Raw genomic sequence first — 21,168 nt, forward strand, 5'->3', positions numbered from 1 at the left:
AATGAAATCGATATTTGGTGGTACAAAGCCCCTAGGAGTCAAAAGAGATAAGAACGTTGATTTCAGCTGTAAAGGCAGTATCAAAAAAAGAAAGGCCAAGCAAAGAGTCGAGAAGGACACGATCCCGTGATCGTGGAGGAACCCGTGGACGTCATTTTTGTTTACTTAAGCTGTTAATCCGGGGCCGGCACCCAACGGTCAACTTCATCTTTCCCCTCTTCTTCTTTCTCTTCGAATTCTAACTCTCTTCTCTTCACTCCTTCTCGTTAAACAGTCTCTGCAGTTTCTGCGCCATGGCCTCTCTTACGGATTTTGTCGATTTTTCCTCTAAGCCTTTACTATGTGAGTTGGTCTCTCTACAGGATCTCAACAATTTGCATGTGATTGACCCCAACAGGGTCCGCCGCGACTATTGCTTTTAATCCAATTTTCTGGAAGTGAGTGTCCACGTTGTTTGAGAGAGAACTTTTGAGAGAGAACTTTTGAGAGAGAACTTTAATAGCAATTATTCTGTCCATAAACAATAGCTAACCTGAATTTCTAGCATTGTTGCCCGCGCAGGTTGGCCGACTCCACCCGAGCACTGTTGCGTTCGACCTTGGCTAACCGGTGAACAGAGTACCGCAACCACTTCTTAACCCGCCTCTTCGGAGGCGCGTACAATGGCTGCTACTTCCTTGCATTCACCATCTTCTCCCTCGGAATTCTCCGTGACCATGTCTACCAACTCGCTCTAGCTGACCAGCCCTTCTACGCTCCCGTCCACCAACCGATCGTTGGGGGTGTCTTGTTTGCTATCGGTTCGGTCCTGGTTCTGAGCAGCATGTGGGCTCTTGGTGTTACCGGTACCTACCTTGGCGACTACTTCGGTATTCTCATGGACGCTCCCGTCACCGGGTTCCCTTTCAACGTGACCGGCTCGCCGATGTACTGGGGTAGCACCTTGAACTTCCTCGGTGTTGCACTGTACCACGGCAAGGTTGCTGGTATTCTTTTGACTGCCCAGGTCTTTGTCCTGTACTGGTTCGCTCTTGGCTGGGAAGAGTAAGTAGTCATTTTTGAAGCATTCCTAGAACTAAACTGACTATCTCTAGCCCCTTCACTGCTGAGATCTACGCCAAGCGTGAGCGTGAACGTGCCAAGAAGCAAGGCGGCAAGAAGCAGTAAGCGCCATGATTGTATACCAGGATTGGCTGGGACATTCAACATCCACAATCCACACACCAAAAGAGAGGACAGGTTGCTCAGACAACTTGACACCCAAAAGTCTGAGGTTTGCCCACGACAACTTTCCAGCACATGGATGCATCCGAATCTTCAACGATGCTGGACCTGTAGACGATAGATCTTTGCCTTGTCCCTGATACTGGGGATGAGTAGAACAGGACAAGGCCCCACTGTGATTTCCCTTACGCGACTACAAAAGATATAATTCAATCAACCCATCGCGCCAAAACTGCAGTACGACTGTGAATCAGTAGACCTTTGTTGCTCACTTGTGATTGATGAGGATGTACAAGGAGCTTTTAGAGTGCTTGTCTGCTTAGGGCAAAGAGAAAGAGGTATCTACAGCAGACAAACGAATGCTCCAGACAATTAAACCAAAAGACTTTGAATCTAACACACCTAATATTTTACAATCATGTTCTCTCTGCCTCTTTTTATACAACCAACAACTAACAATCTAAGCAGTTAAGAAAGATGTAGTATAGTATGGTAGTATAGTATGTTCACGAAGGCCTGTTAAGACAGATCATCTACCTCGATACCTGGTTTGTTTGGCCACCAACCAGTATTTAACTAGCTTCTGTTTGCTTGTAGAGAATCAATCCTTCTCCTCTCCTTTGCCATAGATCGAGCTAAGGAGCTTTCCACATATTCACATAATGTATGAACCAAAGGACCTGGTGATGGGCTCATTTGTCGGGGTATTATACTACAGCCTAGGGTCTTCGCCTGAGTTTGGTCTATACTCAATGCCTCAATGTGGCTACACAATCGCCGAGCTAATAGAAGACCTGTTTGGATCTAATCTTCTAACCGTATATTTAGTTACGCACGGCTTTACTCTTCAACTCTCGGATCATCAACCTGAGTCAATACCTTGAAACCCCAAATAGCAAATTGCAGCAAAGACCCAGTGCAATTGCCAGTGCAATTGCTAGTTTTCCGCCAACATTATTCCCGCGCGCACTACCAACGCGCGTATTACCACCGCGCGTACTACCACCGCGCGCACTACCACTACAAATGTACTATCTGATGCATAACTAGCTCAATCATCCACTTGCGTTTGCTCTCAGGTGAAGATTAACTGAGGAGCAAATGAGAATAACGAGAATCAATGGAATTCCAAAGCGATCCAATACGTCAAATTCGCTAGGCATGCCCGGCCTTCTTCCGCCCGCTGGGGCGAGCTAAACCACGAGACTACCACACCTCGCCCTATGGCAAAGACTCGCGCAATAAAGCTCGCCAGGAACCGCTACTCTTCGCTGCTCTTTCCTACACTGGGGCTCTAGGGTGGGGGGAGGGTCTTCACGTCAAGGATCATGCTCGGTGGCTTGCGTTGTGCTTTGGAGTCGCCTGTGGTTGTTCTGGCACGACATCGGGTACAACCCCACAAACCCATGGACCTCACCCAATTGAAAAGACTGCAGAAATGTTCCCGCTGGACATCTAATCACCCTCGACCACAAATCGACGTCGGCCTGATGAACCAGTCGTGCGGAATCCAAACAAGTCAGCATTTTGGAGCCAGTGTTGAACTCGGTCATTGACGGATATCCTAGGCATTGGCTAGGATGAACCAGCCTAGGAACCACTGATGAGAATCATGATGAACTCGCCTTGCTGGGCCAGACAGCAGAGCCAGACAGCAGAGCCAGACAGCAAAGCCAGACAGCAAAGCCAGACAGCAAAGCCAGACAGCAGGGCTATCCTGGAAGAACGCACTCGACGGATTGGAGTTCGGTGGCAGGAATGGTAGAAACACGCACGCAGGGAGCAATGGGAACCCACTTCCAAGGTCCAGGGTGATCTTAATAAGAGACGTATGCTATGTTTCGCGCGTGGCTATGTTTCGCGCGTAGACTATGTTACGCGCGTTGCTATGTCCTCCGAAAAAGGAAGAAGAAAGAAAAAAGACGAGGAAGAACAACAAGAAAAGAAGAAGAAATCAGACAAAACCACATGAAGCAAAACAAAGTGAAGCTACGATTTGGGAGATGAAGATATCTACAGCAGAAGAAGCTTATCCAAGACTCGATGACAGACCATTGAGCATGTTCAAGGTCTACTTCCCTGGTAGACGAATGCAAAAAGATCTTCAAATGTCAAGACATTCGCCAGGCCCATGGTGTCACCGTATGCCTAGGCATGCTGAGAAGACTCGACCTAGACAAAAACCGCATCAACATCACCAGGAACCAGTACACCACTGGCACCACTGTGGAAGACGCAGATCAAAACCCAAGACTGGAACAAAACAACCCCCTCGGATGAGGCTGTGAAACCCACGACTCGCCATACCCAGACATGTCATTGACAACTTGCGCATCATGTCTTGATATCGAAGTCCTGGAAGATAAGAAACAGAATCGCCGAAAAACAGAGAGCCAGAAATTGACCGTCAATTTGACCGTCAATCTGACAGCTTGAATCAAACCCCTTCCCCTCCCATAGAGAACATTGTTCGACTATGCTAGGGAGAGAAGTTACAGACAACCGCCAAATTGTGGCAGTGAGTATCAATATCACATCGTTGCTCAAATACCAAATCGTCTGCAGTTGTAGAGGAGTGGTGGTCATGACCTCAGGATTTCCATGGACGCAGGACGAGGCTCAGGAGGATGAGGCTCAGACCAAGGAGCAAACCTACGATGATGATGGCGAGGACGAGAACGATGCTGATGAGGATGAATAAGGGCAAAGGCAAGATAGTATACGTGGACAGTCTCACCATGCACGTATTGTCTGCTCTCCAAGTGGACTTACGTGCCCTACTGGAATGGCCCATGGACATTCCAGTTGTTATCTTTCTTTTATGTGAATTAATGAAATATTTCTTGTTAAACCCAGAAACAGTAACCAAAAAAATCAAGTTTACTATAGAAATGAGGGTATATACCGACGCCACATGAATCAAAGAGCCCAAAGAGACAGAGACAGAGACAGGGTAGTATGTATGGTTCATATCACCAGGAAGAGAGTAGGACATGATAATGCCAGAAGGCCCAAGATGAAAAAAGAAGATGAAGTAAAGAATAACAGCACTGCCAACAGCATATCCCTCACTGTCGCCTTCCCCTCCCCCTCTTTCCCTGCGTCCGACTCTCATCCACGGTCTCAACCTCATCCTCATCAGTCCCCTTCTTCAAGTCCTCCCCCTCAGCAAGACCCCACTGCTCACGGTCATACCAATCCTCGCCATCACTCATCTCACCAACATGTCCCTCAGCCTTGCACCACTCCAGAACATCAGCTTTCATGCGGCAAGATCTATTCAGCGAATCGAGCATGTGTTCGACCCCGCGTACCGTCTCTTCCTGCTTCTGAATATATGACCAGAGCAGGCGGCGGGTTTCCTCGGCTTCGGCGGCAGGGAGGCCGAAGTTCGCGTCGGGGCGGATGTTGTCAGGGACAAGGAAGAGAGGGTGTGGGGTTGGGAGTGGGAATGCTGTGTCGGAGAGTGGGGAGCCGTTTTCAGTTTCGTTTGGGGCTGCGTTGGCTTGCGCGCGCGTTGTCATTCGCCGTGGTGGTTCTGGCGAGGAGCCGTCGTGCATTTCGAGGTCTTGTTCTGTGTCGTCGTTGAGTTCGGTTGTATCGACGGGGTCGGCATATTTCGTCATGTCCATGTCTTGTCTCCCGTTGGGGGGCAGATTTGTGCTCGCCCCGGCCGCATCGTTGTTGTTGCTCTCCCGGTCATAAATCGACGTGTTAGGGTGAGGTGGGAGGTCTTTGACGGTAGCATCGGTCTCTTCTGATTTAAGTTGCAGGCCGTTCTTGGTGGGTTCGCCCTCTGCTGGGACCTCAGCCATTTCCACGTCATTCTGCGTTGAACTGGCCTGGGGCTTTGTCCCATTCTGTACCGACTGGGGGTCCTGGGTGGCTATTGATGCAGGTACCTTTTGTGCCGCATCCTGCTGGCCATTGAGATCCTTAGTGATGGACGGAGTACCAGTCCCACTTGCACCCTGACCGGCATATACGCTCGGGTCATTGCTAGCAAGTCTGGGGTCGAAGATCAAGTGATCATTAGGTGTCTCGAGCGCACCGCATGGCATCCAACCGCTATCACCGAGGAACTGCCTATGCAAGTTCCTGGCGCGCCAGAGCAAAGCCCGTTCCTGGCGGAGCTTGTGTTCGACCGCCGATGTCATCTTCTCCAGGGCTTGCGACGTGTATGCTTGGGACATAGAAGGATGGGTGTGGAGTTCAGAAGGATGCTTCAAGGGACACAGAAGGGCTGAAAAGAAGAGAAAGGAAACAGATCAGTTATGGAGCCACAGACAGTAATCAAAAAGGAGGAGGGTAAAACCTACTCTCAAGTGCAATCCCAGAAAATGGGTTCTCTTCAGCAGCCGCCGCATCAGCCTCGGAATCTTCATCATCCTCATCAATCTCGTCTCCTTCTGAATCATAGCGAACCGGGTTCGGCTGAAGAATGTAGCGCGTATAGCCAGCATGGTCGACTCTCTAATCACCGGTCAAAAGTCAGTTTCCATAAAATCCGAGCCTCATCTTATCACCACAGCGCCCAAGTCCCCGAGATCGGCAAATCGGCAAATCACGCACCTGCTTGTAGTAATCCTCGGCGTTGATGTAGCCCAGTGCGCCCTCGCTCACATACTTAGCATTAGCATGCATTTTGTTTCCCCTGTTCGTCGGCGCCATGATTGGGTCGTCCGGGCCATTATCTGGCGAAGGTGTCAGAAAACAAATCTGCTTGGAAATGTAGACTGCTTGGAAATGTAGACTGCTTGGTCGATAACTTACCTTCACGCTCTCTGCGCAAGGCTCGCTTCATTCCGATGATGGTATCGGCGATTAACGCCGCTTGCGCCGCCATAGTTACGGTCTCGACAACGAGATTGTCAGGTTAGACAAATCGGTTTGCGCGTTGGAGGGGGGTTCTTGGGCAAATGGGGGCGTGGGAGGATTCCCGACGAGGGGGAAAGTAAGAGGCGAAGGGTTTCGATGCCGATGCCTCAATTATAGGTGTAGATACTGCAGGAATCAAGGGAAGTAAGCTGTAATGTCTTTGAGAGACTGTGATGAAGCTCTCTGACGGCAAGACATGCGGAAGACCGATCGCCGCTAGCCACATTAGGAAATACGGGTTATGTGATAAGGGTTGAACACGTGACATACCCTCATCTATACAGCATGTTGTGTATGGTGTTGGAGATGATTATTTTATATAGAATATTTGCTTATTATAAGACAGTCCAATTCATCTACAGTAGGTACCTCAGTTCCTAGTCATATCATTCAATCGTCGGCATCAACCCATACCAGAACCCCCTTCTTGTCCGATTTCATATCCCCCGTTGGAAGGACGCGGAGCGTTTTGTTGAAGTAGGTGTCAATAATTACCAGCTGTGGCTGAATCCACAAGCCACGCTTCGCTGCAAACAGATTGAAGTTCACTGTATGGCGGCTCAGTGGCACGAGTTGCACAACGGTGGTCTTCGGCCCGCTAAAAGCAAAGTGCTCGCTAGCTTCCATGACCAGGTTGAAGGTGAGGAAGTGGGTGGAGGAGTTCTCCAGTACATAATCCATGTGGATCAACCCCGGCATGCTGCTAGATGGGGTAGCCGATGCAAGGACTCGAGGCTCACCCATGGGGACGACAAATCGGGGAATGTCGAGGACGGTGGTTGTAACCGAGCTCTCTGCGTCGGAGGAAGCCGCAGACCCAGATGACTGCCGACGCCAATTGACCTCCAATGCGCAGGTGAGTGCAGTTGGTCGACGGTCTCCGAGAACGAGCTTTTGGACATCGAGGCAGAAGTTGGATTCTCGCAGTTCTTCCGGTGCGAGATGGGGCGTTTCTGGACTGACAAGCTCTTCCGAGTGAACCTCGCAAATGGCTCCCCCATTGGCTTCGAGGAGAATCAGGGACATCTTATCAATTACCAGCGGCTCCACTGCAAACGAGACTACCTTGGAATTGAGGTACCACTTCTGGAACAAGCCTCCAGGACTCGGCGCGGAGCCATCGTCGAGTAAGGTATCACTAACTGCGAAGAAATTAGGCCATGGCTGAGGGTGAATTGCTGGCAAGAATTCATAGTTTGCTTCAAATGGCCGAATGAATGATAGATCCACGGTGATGTTCTTCATAATCGGGGTCTGGATATCAGACACCAAATGATACACAGCCGAGACTTCCAACGTAAAATCCGTGGCCTCCTGGGTATCGGCCAGCACAATTGTAAGGGTTTTGTTGGAAGAGCGCTCCAAAACACCCATAGCTCGTTTCAAATAATGAGACGGCCCCTCAATCGGGGTGCTCGCGCCTGATTCGAGGGGTTCAGGGTCGCTATCGCCGTCGAGCCACTGTATTTGAGCTGTGGACTCGGTGCCGAAGAGTCTGATTTCAGCAGATACATCGGCAGCTTCGTCTTCTTCGTTGTGTATACCAATCTGAAGCATCACCCGTTCATTGGTATAATAAGTCTCCTTCAGGTTGGGAGTCGTGAGGCGGATCTTGGGGGGCTTAGGCATAACCTTGCACCTGCCAGTGTCCCGGTCCTTGCCCACTCTTCTGCGGGTCACTCCCTTTTCCGTTTGCTGCCACCAGAACGATTCACGCTGATCTGGCTCAGTAATTGCATAACCCAAATCAAATTGTTCTTCTTCGATCAGCATGGTGATTGAAGCAACCCTGGCTTCACCAGCTTCGCGAGGAATACAGGTAAGGTTGAAGACCTTGGTTTGGGAGGGCCCCAAAGTCAGATCTGCTATACCGACCAGTGCGGTCAGTCCACCGGCTGGGGATTGGATCACAGTATCAGGGTTGCTCGGCTCGCGGAGTGGAAGAGTTGCGATGCAACATGGTGTTGTGGTGTCAGCATCCTGATTCTGGTCAGATTGAACCTTTACTGGGCGAAGACATCCTTCGAAAACCAGTTTGACCTCCGAAAGTCGGATAGGGGCCGATGATTTATGAGCACATGAGGTGATGGAAAGTTGAACCTGTAGAGGTTCACCCACGTTGCCATCAGATTTCTCGAATACCAAGGACGCGGTCACTTTGAAGACGGGTGTCAGTGCAATCTTTGCATTTCGGGCTTGCCAACTTACGACTCGTTATAACATCCTCTGCACGAAGGACAAGAGAATGTTTGGGCTTTTCTGAAGGCAGTTTTTCAAGACTCCTGTGGATGTCATAATGCCACCCAGGTCTTTGTTTGAAAGCTATCGGAATAAGTATTAACATTGAAGACAATACGCATAAGATAAATGGAATTAACTCACTCTTGTTCAGCAGTTCCCAGTCCACTCGCAGAACTGTCTCGCTGTCCTGCACCCTGATGGCACATTCTCTGAGTGCCCATCCGAAATTGATCATCAGATGCCACCACCCTGAGCGGCGCCAGCTAAGAGTAGACCACAGCGGTTGAAGAAGGCTATGCGCTTCAGACCATGAGCCAATGCGCATATACTCTTCAGCCGCCTCAAGACTCAAGCTCTCGACTTTCCTTGTTTGGTGGCGCTTTGCGAATTCCTCGATAGCAGCCTTTAGCGTGTTCAATATTAAACCAGAGTGGTCGAAGCCAGTTCGTCCTTCTTGGGGTGCTTCGGCATGAGTGTCGGGAACAAGATATGTGTCGTACAAGTAGGATTTGTTTGCGAGTAGTGAGGCGGGTGATTGACCAGGGGCCATGCGATCTTCCATGGGAATTTTATGGGCAAGCGCACGTCGGATCATTGTATGTTTCGCGGAGCGGTGGAGCCAGTAACCCTCATGATGGAGGTTTTCCCAGGGTCTAACCCTCTCCCCGGTGGGAATCAATTTCTCGGGTAAAGCATAGAGCTCTCCAGGCTGTTCAGAAGAGATTTCGCTGGAGAGAGACGGAATTTCTGCTCGGCGGATAAGCTGCGCCATTACCATCGACCAACGCGCCTCCCAGGCCTCCCATCCGTAGTGCTTACTGCCCTTTCCTCTGCGATTGACAATATCCTTTACACGGATTCTGTGGTCAACCCAAAGCCGAGCTGCGGCGGTCGTCTGACCCGTCCATAACAGGCAGCGTATAATCCGAATGGCAAGGGCGTCAGCCAAGAGGCGCGCATCATTAAACCGAGGATTCCAGCCCGCGATATTTTCGAAAACTTCATGCCCAAATAGAGTGTCATACGCACTCTCATAGTTCCGACAGGCTGCATCCATTTCTTGGCGAAACTCGGCAAAAATTCCGAGCTTGAATTCATACCGTACGTTCCAGCCTTGGAATGATAGGGTCTGAGAAGTTCCGGTCGTTGGTGGTGCAGTCGGAGGAGGGATATTGCCCCTGTTTCGTTTACGCCTAGCATGCTTGGACAGATCCCGATAGTATTCAACCACCGAAGGTTGCAGCAGAGAGAAGAGTGATTTCACAAAGTCTTGCAGTTCCGACGAAATTGCGTCCGGTGGGATCACAAATATCGACCTGGGGTCAAGGTTTGTTGCCCGCCGAATGCCCGCAATGCGGTCATCGATCTCGCCCTCATAACCGCTTTCTTCTCCCTCTTCTGATATCAAAACGACCACAAATCGCGTCTTGTACCCGGAGGAGTGCCATTCTTTTTTCAGGCTGTTGATCTCGATCTTGAGCTGATTGTCCCGTAAAGAATTCATATTCGGGTCCAGCGAGAATGGGAAGAAATTGATCACTGCTGCCGGAACCAGGTCTTGGTGTTTCGTTACCCATAGAGGGGTGAGCAAGCCATCTGGGAAAGTTGGGGAACCCGGCGATAAAGGCGATATCGGCGAGTGGAGGACATAGTGTGCGTTAGGTTCCGAGTGTTCATTATCCTGGTCATCGCTGGGAGTAGTTGGTGGTGAGGGGATAGGGGGGTCAGCTTTTCGTGGAGGGAGTCTGCATGACTGTGTTGGTGTTAGCAAGCAGTCCGCAGTACGATGTCGTGAAACCAACGGGATTGGAATCATAGAGTATCAACGTACGCGGCCAGAACTTTTGATGCGGTAGCCAATATGTGCAGTCGTAGTATTGCCGCTTATAGTAACTTTGGACTTCCATGGCATCTGAGAGCTATCTTCTTCTAGAAGCAGGCTCCGGAGCTCCTCCGCAACAGCCCCGCTCAGAGGTGGGAAGTCTGAGAAGATATGGGTCCCCTTCTCTAATATTAGAGGATAGCTCGAGGATGTTTCAGAGTCATGTTCAGGACCTGCCTCCAGTCCTGAGAGCAGGACTAAAGGCAGATTATGATTAACGTAGTCTTCGGGGTAGGCGTCCATTGCGGGCAATGGCTGTTTCGCAGCGCGGTCACCACATGTCTAGGGGATAGCGAGGACCTGGGGATTCAAGGAGCAAAAGATAAAGATCCAGGCTGTTAATGAGAGTAAAGCCCAAATATGCTTCGGTGTTTTCAATGATGTTTTGGGGTAAGATGGGCAATGGCTGGGGGATACTGCCATGTTGCCGTGGTGGGCGGTCAACTATGTTTACTCAAAGAGACCCGCCACAGATAGGAGTTGACCATGGATGTATTATCTTGACATATACTCCGTATACGAAGTAGGTCTGTAGATTGTATAAAATAGATTTGATATGCAAATAAACTTATATGTTGTAGCAAATATAAGACGTTTAATGTTCAATTGGGTGTCGAAGTTATGATTGGCAATCATATGTCCGAATATATATAGATCGGCTATATATATTTGTTGACTACGGGGTATTACCTATGTTGCTATTTCGTTTTCTATCACCTTCAATTCAAATATATTGAACCTCAGGCATATCATTTTAATTAATCAATCCAAGCTGAATATCTATTTACTTTTTAGTATCCTAAAATACGAGTTGATCAGTATCATCGTATAACCTATCAAGCCCACTAAGCGCCTATTAAGGGGGGGGAGGGGGTCTTTCTTCCAGAAGTGGAAATCCATGTGGAATATCAAATACTCAGGTTGATAGTTAGAAAATTTATATCGTACGTATGTAATTTGTAGTATCTATAACTAGTATCTATATATCTGGAGGTACTCCGTACCCCGTATACTCCGTAGATATTGATTTGTTGTCTTCCCTACTCCATCCCCTACTTATATACCGAGTGTTATCGGCAAATTAAGATCCCCTTGTGGAGATCAAGGCGTCAACGCTAACAGATCTCAAAAAAAATAGAATCTCCCTTTTCTTTCCCTTAATCTCCATTCTTTTAATATCTTTATCTTTTTCTCTCTTTTTCATATTCGGTATAACCGAAATCCCTTCTTTTAATATTCTTACACTCATTCCCAAATTTTTTTATATCATCTCAATATCTAACTGTAAGGGGGGGCTTTGTTTACAAGGAAAGCAGAAACCCTTATCAAACATCTTTCGCGTGCAGTAGATCATGCGTGTACCCATTTTACCCTGCATCCAATCCTTGAAGTTTGTCTGTTTTAAGGGTGATACCCTTAGACTATTGAACTATGTCGAACGAAAACCCCGTGCAAGCAGAGTCGGCTCTCCTTAATCGTCGTCGCCGTCGTAAATCACTGCCTTCCCGCAATGGAACTGATCCAACCTCGCCAGAAGTCATTTCCTCCCTCATTTCCTCGCTTTCTACCATCTCCGTGCCTCTAAACTCGCATTTTGACACCGTCCCAAAGTTCGACACCGAATCAGATCCAACATTACCACAAGTCCCGCGCACAGCGCCGGTTCACACCCTTCCTCCGTCCGAGCAACATGGGTTTGGAATGAGTTACGGTGCGTACAAGCCAACGGTCGAGCCACCCGCGCTTCCGGAAAACCCATTTTTACACCCCGATGATGCGGCCTCGTCGCCTGTCATTCGCATGGCCAGGGCGCCCCCGTCACCAAAGTCGCCCCGATCGCCGAGATTTAAACCTTTCAGAACGACTGACTCGTCCACTCGTCCAGCCTCGAGGGAATCCTTTACATCCGTGATAGCCGCCCCAGAGCCTTCCTCCATTGGAACGATCAGCACGGAGCCTGGCCCCCGTCGATCAACCCCGAGCATTGCTTCAAATAGTTCTGCAGGGCGGACAAAAAGCCTAAAGGGTCAATTTAGTCTATTGAAGAGGTCATCACGAGAATTCATGGGCGAAAAGGATCCATATATCGAGCGCCTACGAAAGACTACCAGCTACAACGATAGTCTACGACACAACGTCCCGCGCAGCCGCGCAAGTTTACGCTCATTGCATTCTATGGCGGAAGTTACGGAGGAGGCTCGTCCTGCGGACGTCAAGGAAGAGCCATATGAAGAGAAACTCGCCGGCACTCCGCCAACCAAAGATTACCAATCGTTCCACGGTACCCCAGATGCTAGCAATCCCGGCGGAATTGGGAGCGGTAGAATCATTCCAACTCGCGCCTCATCTCTGCGACATCGGCATAGCCAGTCGTCGAGCTCGAAAGTGCACCGGTCTGCTCGTCATAGTCGATACTCTTCCACAGCCAGCAAAGATTTCAACACAGATAATGGATCACCGGGAACGAGTAATGATGCAGAACAGGTGACCCGCCGGATCCAAGAGCTGAAAGACCAGCAGCAGAAGATCAAGACGGAGTTGGAAGTGGGAAACAGCCCTGAACACTCGACTAAGACGAGCCCGGTGAAACAGCCAAAGGCTTCAAAGGCATCGCGCGTTCTAGGTTATGATGTCACTGAGGCCATGCAAAATGGAATAGCCCGCGATCAGTCATCTTTCAATGAGAGTGCTCCTTCTCCAAACGTGATGACAGGAAAAAGTCGCAGTGGAAACCGACCAGGAGCATCACTCGGATCGAAGTCTACCCTCCTACCATCGCACTTGCCCAAGCCATCCGCGGAAAACCTGGATTCTGAGAGAGCTAGATACAGACGATCCCTCGAACCACTTGCGCCAACTACCCATCGCCGCACCCCATCCGGTCATCTGTCTCATGTGTCAAATGGGCGCCCCTCGTACAGCACTGAACGACCATCCAGTGCGGATTCAATTGATCTTGCTGTTGACGACTACATCTTTTCGCCGAAGCTGACCCAGAGAGTGACCCACCCGGCCACCGGCCGCTCCATCGCCTTCTCTGAAGTCGGTGCTCCTAAGGGTCATGTCGTGCTTTGCTGTGTCGGCATGGGCCTCACTCGGTATTTGATGGCGTTTTATGATGAGTTGGCTCGGACGCTCAATCTACGACTTGTCACATTGGATCGCCCTGGCGTTGGCGAGAGTGGTCCCCACCAGGGAGACGAGCCAAGCACCCCTCTCAGCTGGCCCGGTAAGCAAGAATACCCAGAGATTTTAATCCTCGCTAATCATTAATAGATGATGTTGCCATCGTTTGCAACCACCTCCGTGTGACCAAATTTTCCATCCTTGCCCATTCCGCCGGCGCAATCTACGCTCTTGCAACGGCTCTCCGAATTCCGCAGCATATCCGTGGCCGCATTCATCTCTTAGCTCCATGGATTCCCCCATCTCAGTTGTCTACCATTGGCTCTAAGAAGGATCCCGCGCCCACCAACGCGGTCCCTTACTCCCAAAAGATTCTTCGTGCTCTTCCCACCTCCCTTCTCAAAGTGGCAAATTCAAGCTTCATGAGTGCCACTAGTGCCAGCATCACCACTAGTCTACCTAAGTCCCCGCGACGGACCAAGCGCAAGGCTGCTGCCAAAGAAGCTTCCAATGCAAATGCCATCCCTCCGATCCCGCCTATACCTTCCGTTGAAAACAATCTGCAGACTCAGCGAGTGGACATCCCACCAAATATCAAACCGTCCGCTTCAACCACCGCTTCGCACAGAAAGAGTGACACGACTCTCGCGTCTCGCGCGAAGTCTCCAGAAGACGAGGTCGAACGGCAGCGTGACTATGATACTCGTCTGACCTACAAGATCTGGGAGCTGGCCACTACGAACGCCAACCCGGCGGTTGATTTGCTGGTATGTCTCGAGCGTCGCCAAACAATTGGGTTCCGCTATGTGGACATCACGCGATCAGTGGTGATTCATCATGGTAGCAAAGACCCTCGCGTTCCAGTGGAGAATGTCCAGTGGCTTGGCAAAACGATGCGCCGCTGCGAGGTCCGGATCCTCGAAGGCGAAGGCCACGGCCTCATGGCATCTGCAGGTGTCATGGGCAATGTCTTGACCGAGATTGCCAAGGAGTGGGAGGACTGGACCATCCTTGTCCAAGGCAAACGCCGTGCCACTGCTAGCCATGCTACACGGCCTGGGCTGTCGATTCAAACCTGATGTTGCTAGTCTGCCGCCTTTTCCCTTTATTCAATGTCTTTGATATGCACCACACCTTCAGCCCTGGTGGCTCATCTTTCCCTAATTACCATCGCTCTCGTTTTTACAGGCGAGGCCGCAGCTGGTCTGCGGTTCCCACTGTTTCTGGCCTACACCCTTGAACTTCTATGTCCTATCATTTATCCTTACCCCTTTCTTACCCGTCTACATACACCTACTGGTGCGAGGTTCATGCCCTCTCTATGATTTACTGTCGACAGGGGGTTTTGCCTTTGAACAAAAGAACCCGTCTGATTTAGCATAATACCCCAGTCATGCCATATTTTAATTAATATTGATAATTAATCTTGACTTGTATAGTAAAGGTAGAAGTAAGACAATTTATAGAACAAGCATATATTATTTACATCATAGCTTCGCCAAGCATCAGCGCTCAGACGGGGCAAACCCGCAAATCAGGGATGGCATGCCTTTGGCCCCTTGACCCCACTTCTCCTGACCTGTTTGGAGATTTGGATCTGTTTATTGTTAGTTTTTGGAAGATTCAGGGCTCAAATGCGCTGTCGAATGCTCCCGATACCCTAGACCGTTAGATTTCCCGGGAACGGAAGAATTCTTGGCTTCTGGAACACGTCACGTTCTCTCTAAGTCACCTCGACCCTCACGACTTAGAATTTTGGAACCAGCCTTTTTTGATACAAATCACAAGCCACACGGCTATAAGTGCAATTCTCCATGCCTTCTTCCCAACGGCGGCTTCGACTGATTGTCGTTGCGGTCATTGCGATTCTTTTCATGGTCTTTTACTACACTGTACGTGACCAGATTTCCCTTTTCCGCACTGTTTCTTCAGATATCTGACACGCAATCACATCCACAGGGCGATGCAAGCAAAATCCAGAATCAGAAGTTCTATCGATCAACCCTCGACGCAATGAAAGCGAAAGAGCAAGCCAAACAGGCCAAGGCCCAAGAGAAGATCCAGAATCCCGTGCATGCGCCCGGACAGAATGGCGCTGCCGGTGCGGGTGTCGGTGACAAGGTGCCCATCGCCGAGGTCGGGAAAACTGGGGTTCCTCCTGCTACAGGGAATGAAGATACAGAGGAGATCCCAATTGCGGGACGGACGAAGATGACCGTTCCGAAGAAGGGAAATCAGGATACGCCGTCGGAGGCTGAGTCGGAGATTAAGAGCGAGGAGGAGAAGGAGCGTGAGGAAAAAGCGAAAAGGGAGCGCGAGGAGAAAGAGAGAAAAGAGGCCGAGGCGACAACGGAGCTTAATGCGATCCTTAAGCGGGCTCCAGGTATGTTTCTTTCCTCCGTTTTCCATTTGTTGTCCGTCACCAAGACTAACCGCATCCAGTCATTATTTTTTCCAAATCATACTGCCGTTACAGCAAGAAAGCCAAGTTGATCTTGTTGGAGCACTACTCTATCGAGCCGAAACCGTTCGTGGTCGAATTGGACCAGCACCCGCTTGGGCCGTATCTGCAGGCCCTGCTGGCACAGAGTACGGGGCGTCGCACTGTGCCCAATGTGCTCGTGAGCGGGAAGAGTATAGGTGGTGGAGACGATATTGCGGCATTGGATCAGAGCGACGAGCTGGCTTCGACGCTGCGACAAATGGGCGGGAAATGGATCGTGGATGTGTCGCACCAGGAGGTTGAGAAATTACTGTGAGGTTAGTATTGTAAAACAAGTGTCAAGTTTTGATAGCCATAGCTCATAGCCCTGGTAGAAAATTAGGGGGCGGAGGGGGGAGAGTATATGGTTGTTGAAGCTCATCGCATTGTACATAGTAGCGAACTTGCTCAGGAACTCCAGGCTCCAGCTTAATATTTACCAGATGTAACTCTACTTAGCTATCACTTAATTAACAATGGTGGAGCAAGTACCGGTACAAGCCTCGATAAGACGATAAGCTGATAAGGAACCCTAATCGCGCTAGACCCAAAATGGCCCTAAGCGACGCACAACCCCGTGACATCCAATTTCGCTCCACCACCAAGTCCATTCGAATTTTGAACCTCCCCGACATCGACAATCTACACCCCCGGCAACCACCAAAAGTCACGTCAAGATGCGGTACATTCACTCCGAGGAACGGCTGCCCATTCTGGACAATGGTGAGCGAATTTCCCTTTTTTTATTGAGGGTGGAGGAAGCCGGTCGCACACAATACAACTTCTCTTTTGAGGGCACGAAATTCAACCTACAAGCCTAGCACGACATACGATTCATATCCAACACCAATTCAGCAGAAGCAGGAGGGAATATTGTGTGGGATCGGCGACTCGCACACCTACCGGACAATTCTCGATTTTGATTCTTCAAAATATTGAATTTCACAAAAAAGGAAATGCCATCAACTAACCTAAATCTTTTTTTCGCTCTACAGTGAAGGTCCAGATTCGCTCCCGCGTCGTGTCTGTCGAGGGTCCCCGCGGCAAGCTCGTCAAGGATCTCTCCCACATTGCCGTCACCTTCGGCCGCCCCGAGCAGAACGTTATCTCCATCGAGCTGCACCACGGTGCCCGCAAGGGTGTTGCTACCCTCCGTACCGTCCGTACCATCATTAACAACCTGATGATCGGCGTTACCCGTGGCTTCAAGTACAAGATGCGTTACGTCTACGCTCACTTCCCCATCAATGTCAACATTGAGCCCAACCCAGAGACTGGCCGCTCTGTTGTGGAGATCCGGTATGGAACCCTGGAATCTTATAGTTTTTCTCGATATGATTTTGAAATCGTACCGTGAGAATCCATTATGACGGAACTAGGGCTAACATTTTGTTACCAGCAACTTCCTCGGTGAGAAGTACGTCCGCCGCATCACTGCTCAGCCCGATGTCGACATCGCTCCCTCCGCCAACGTCAAGGATGAGCTTATCCTCACCGGTAACTCCCTTGAGGGTGTGTCCCAGTCCGCCGCCGACATCCAGCAGATCTGCCGTGTCCGAAACAAGGATATCCGTAAGGTTAGTTATACCAACACAACCACTTTTACCGGGAGGACCCGAGTCTCTGAATTCATACTAACCCTCCGCAGTTCTTGGACGGTCTTTACGTGTCGGAGAAGGGCAACATCATCGAAGAGTAAATGTGCCGCTTGGGAATGTATGGGGTGTCCGGGAGAGGTTTCTTTAATTTCGCCTACTTGCATATAGGGAAGCAAAGCGAAATGTCAAAAACAAAACGACCCTTTTGAAATTCACTGATTCCCTTACGCGAATAACGTTTTTGTATGTGGCATGTAGAAATGTGCGCCCGAGGCAATTCCATTACTTCATTACTTTAATACTATCAAGTATATTAAGTATTGAGTAGAGAGATGTACCTATATTTGTCGCGGGGCAGTTGTACGTTGTAGTTGAAGATGAAGATCCGGGGGAATCTGGATCGATCTGGTACCCTTAACTCTTCAACCTTCAACATTTCAACCTCAGCACAATTACTTCCTACCAATCGAGTCCAATCCATCTCTACAACACAGCTATCCTCGAATACATATAACTCTGGATCACTCAATCTACTATTAATCCAATATCACTACCTCAAATCTCAATCTCCAATTCCCTAGTGTAACGTGTGTGACGTTATAGCATGTGAAAGCGAATACCCGGGCCCGCATGTGCACCTCTCCTCAACCAGCCACAACGCAGACATGTATCCCTTGAGAGCAAAAATGGGGTCCTGGTGGCTCGGACTGTGGAAGATCGTTGGTGCGATCTGGAATATGGTGCTTGATGTTGCTCAGTTCTGGAGAGATGTGAGTGTTGTGCTCTAATCCTAGCCTCAAGTGTTTTTTGTATGCGGGGAGAGGTGAAGCCTGAGATGGCAAAGACAAAAGACACACGAGACATATCATCGAATTTAGTTTCCGGTCTGATCTTGAGCTAATACATGTCCCCTAGAAATTGTTATCATGGTGGCATTCCAAATCCCCTCGAGATCGACTCTTCCACACGCTAGCCAACGCGCAGAGCTATGAGGAGTGGGAAGAAGCGGCATTTGAGCTCGATGAGCTACAAAGTAAAGATTTATGGTATGAAATCAAACCACGCCAATTGAACCCAGCTTAAAACCCATGTACCAAACCACCTTCTAACCATCTACGCAGGCGCCAAAATCCTGTCAGCCGACACTACGACTACCGACTGATCCTCGGCCGGCTGGAAGCATTGATGAGCGCGCGCGAGTCAGAAGACATCCTAACACTAGTAAATCTACTCCGATCCGGTCTAGTACGCAATCTGGGCAACATAACCAGTACGAAGCTATTCACGCATGCGTACGCAGGAACCAAGCTTCTGATTGACGACTACATCACGCAAGTAGCTCTGTCAATCCAGTACGTGACATCTGTCCCAGGAGCACCAATGCACCCGAGCGGGTTCGGCTCGCAAGCGAAGCTGGAGCTACTGCATGATACACGGCAGGCGTTTGGGCGGACGACACTGCTGCTGCAGGGCGGGTCTGCGTTCGGGCTGTGTCATCTTGGTGTTGTAAAGGCGCTGCATTTGCAAGGTCTGTTGCCGCGGATTATTACAGGCACTGCGACTGGGGCGATGATTGCCGCGCTTGTGGGGATTCATTCTGAGGATGAGTTGTTGCCGTTGCTTGATGGGGAGGGTATTGATCTCTCTGCTTTTGAGAGGCGGAAGATGGTTAATGGTGGGAGTGGGGGTAACTCTAATTCGAGTTGGGTTGGGACGTTTTATCGAAGGATGAGGAGGTTGCTGAGGAAGGGGTATTTGTTTGATGTTGGTGTTTTGGAGGAATGTGTTCGGGCTAACGTTGGGGATCTTACGTTTGAAGAGGCGTATGCGCGGTCGAAGCGCATCTTGAATATCACAGTTGCGACAATGGGGAAGAACGGGACACCGAATCTGTTGAATTACTTGACTTCGCCGAATGTGGTATGTATCCCCTCCTTCTCCTTGCCAGTTTCAGTGACATCTAACACCATTTTCAGCTCATCTGGTCCGCGGCCGTAGCATCCAACGCCTCTTCCTCAGGCCTCTACTCACCAGTGACGATCTATTGCAAAGACGAAACAGGCACAATAGTCCCATGGCCACACACACAAGATGCAGTCTTCCGACCCTGGCGACACGTCCAATACAATGAAGGCGAATCCCCCCTCTCACGAATCTCCGAACTCTTCAATGTAAACCACTTCATCGTCTCCCAAGCCCGACCATACCTAGTTCCATTCTTGCGCTCGGAATTGAACCTCCTAGACCGACGTCAAACAGGCTGGCACAATTTCTCCCGCTCCGCAATGCGACTAGTAATCGTCGAACTGCGCCACCGGCTCCGTCAACTCGACTACCTAGGCGTGTTGCCCGCTCCATTGAGCAGACTCCTCATCGACGAGACCATCCCTGGACCGAACCTAACTCTCGTGCCGGACCTGTGTTTCTGGGATTTGAGAAAATTATTCCAGAGTCCGACAAAAGACCGTGTCTCTGAGTGGGCACTTAAGGGCGAGAGGGGAGTTTGGCCTGCGATTAGTGCGCTGAAGGTTCGGGAGGCGGTTGAGATTGAGCTTGATAGGGGGTATCAGCTTGTTAGGCGGCGTAGACCGAGTGATGCTTCGGCTTCAGTGTGTGTGCCGAAGCAGGTTAATGCTATGAATGAGGGTGTGCCTAGGCGCAGGAGGGGTGGGAGTGAGAATGAGGAGGGGATTCTGGGTGATCGGGAGTGATATTGGGTTATAGAGTTGCTATAACTAATTCATATTGTTCTTATATTTGCGTCTGCATGTAAATGGGGTACTTCGTACTCGGATGTTCTGACTTCAAAAAGATATCTTCTGGTTAATCCCTGGGCCAATCAAATGTTGACGTGTTAATTGAGCACACCGACCTTTTAAGAATCTCCATCGGTGAAAAGTCCCTTTCATCTCATCTTCTATGTTGAAAGGCGCCATAGTCTGTTGATTCAAGCTTCTTACTCCAATAACTCTACATCATTCTAGACAGGTTATTGACAGCAACAAAAGCCTTCAAGCAATGGAAGCTCCACCGTTTGACAGCTCACAGCTGGAGATCCTGGAGATGAATGAGGCTTTTGAAGATATAAATGGCAGCTTCGGGTTTGCCGGCACGTTAGTCCTGTATCGGATGAATGGTCAATTGTATCACGGAATGCTGAAAGCTCGTTACTATCCTTCCACAATTGTCAATCCAGCGGACCTCACAAATATCATCCAAATACCCCCCTCAGCCTACAGTCCTCTACACGCAACAGACTTGACTCGAGCACATTCTCTAACTGTGTGATACAATCAACCATCTGGCTAGTTTAAGAATACATGGGGGCTCTAGAGACTCAGTAGTCATTCGATAATTTGACATACTATCACTTTTTAACGAGGGTTAGAAAAGTAAGGTTTAGAAGGCTTATATAATAATTTAATATACCATCACTTTAACTATAACGTATTTCACCACCGAGTGGTCCACCCCACCGGAAACGCGTCAATTAATTTAATCCCTTCTTCTTCAACCACCCACCATACTACCAATTCGTACTTAAAGCTCTAGAAATTCAATAGAGCAAGAGGGTAGGATCTTACTAGCAATCCAGGCTTTTAAGAATCAAGAAATATCTTTAATTCGTAAAGTAGCGCGCTATTTCGAAGTCCTAAGGTCGACTCTCCTCTGCCGACTAGGGAATACCCTAAGCTAGACCTGGCAGTGACCCTCCGGGTGGTCCATGATCTTGGACC

General features: G+C 49.5%; 6 protein-coding genes across 6 annotated transcripts; 4 read left to right on the forward strand and 2 right to left on the reverse strand.

Moving 5' to 3' along the window:
- Positions 1-293: 293 nt before the first annotated feature.
- PEX2_049500 (bifunctional phosphatidyl-N-methylethanolamine N-methyltransferase/phosphatidyl-N-dimethylethanolamine N-methyltransferase) lies at positions 294-1,167 on the forward strand (the record flags this gene model as incomplete). Its single annotated transcript, XM_016742225.1, has 5 exons — positions 294-342; positions 398-437; positions 545-561; positions 618-1,044; positions 1,095-1,167. The coding sequence occupies 5 exons, from the start codon at positions 294-296 to the stop codon at positions 1,165-1,167; spliced, it is 606 nt and encodes a 201-aa protein (XP_016597740.1).
- A 3,125-nt stretch (positions 1,168-4,292) lies between these two features.
- PEX2_049510 (RXT2 domain-containing protein) lies at positions 4,293-6,070 on the reverse strand (the record flags this gene model as incomplete). The annotated part of the gene is made up of 4 exons (XM_016742226.1): positions 4,293-5,467; positions 5,544-5,697; positions 5,797-5,918; positions 5,998-6,070. The coding sequence occupies 4 exons, from the start codon at positions 6,068-6,070 to the stop codon at positions 4,293-4,295; spliced, it is 1,524 nt and encodes a 507-aa protein (XP_016597741.1).
- Positions 6,071-6,492: 422 nt separating this feature from the next.
- PEX2_049520 (uncharacterized protein) lies at positions 6,493-10,468 on the reverse strand (the record flags this gene model as incomplete). Its single annotated transcript, XM_016742227.1, has 4 exons — positions 6,493-8,258; positions 8,311-8,424; positions 8,485-10,096; positions 10,175-10,468. 4 exons carry the CDS (start codon positions 10,466-10,468, stop codon positions 6,493-6,495), a joined length of 3,786 nt encoding a protein of 1,261 aa, XP_016597742.1.
- Positions 10,469-11,656: 1,188 nt separating this feature from the next.
- Positions 11,657-14,430, forward strand: PEX2_049530 (alpha/beta fold hydrolase; the record flags this gene model as incomplete). The annotated part of the gene is made up of 2 exons (XM_016742228.1): positions 11,657-13,454; positions 13,502-14,430. 2 exons carry the CDS (start codon positions 11,657-11,659, stop codon positions 14,428-14,430), a joined length of 2,727 nt encoding a protein of 908 aa, XP_016597743.1.
- A 735-nt stretch (positions 14,431-15,165) lies between these two features.
- PEX2_049540 (60S ribosomal uL6 domain-containing protein) lies at positions 15,166-17,532 on the forward strand (the record flags this gene model as incomplete). The annotated part of the gene is made up of 7 exons (XM_016742229.1): positions 15,166-15,243; positions 15,311-15,734; positions 15,794-16,106; positions 16,379-16,515; positions 16,829-17,132; positions 17,233-17,410; positions 17,482-17,532. The coding sequence occupies 7 exons, from the start codon at positions 15,166-15,168 to the stop codon at positions 17,530-17,532; spliced, it is 1,485 nt and encodes a 494-aa protein (XP_016597744.1).
- Positions 17,533-18,117: 585 nt separating this feature from the next.
- PEX2_049550 (triacylglycerol lipase family protein) lies at positions 18,118-20,142 on the forward strand (the record flags this gene model as incomplete). Its single annotated transcript, XM_016742230.1, has 4 exons — positions 18,118-18,201; positions 18,347-18,477; positions 18,553-19,351; positions 19,408-20,142. The coding sequence occupies 4 exons, from the start codon at positions 18,118-18,120 to the stop codon at positions 20,140-20,142; spliced, it is 1,749 nt and encodes a 582-aa protein (XP_016597745.1).
- Between the last annotated feature and the right edge of the window lie 1,026 nt (positions 20,143-21,168).

The sequence above is a fragment of the Penicillium expansum genome (genome assembly GCF_000769745.1).
Source record: "Penicillium expansum strain MD-8 chromosome Unknown contig160, whole genome shotgun sequence".
Lineage (NCBI taxonomy): Eukaryota > Fungi > Ascomycota > Eurotiomycetes > Eurotiales > Aspergillaceae > Penicillium > Penicillium expansum.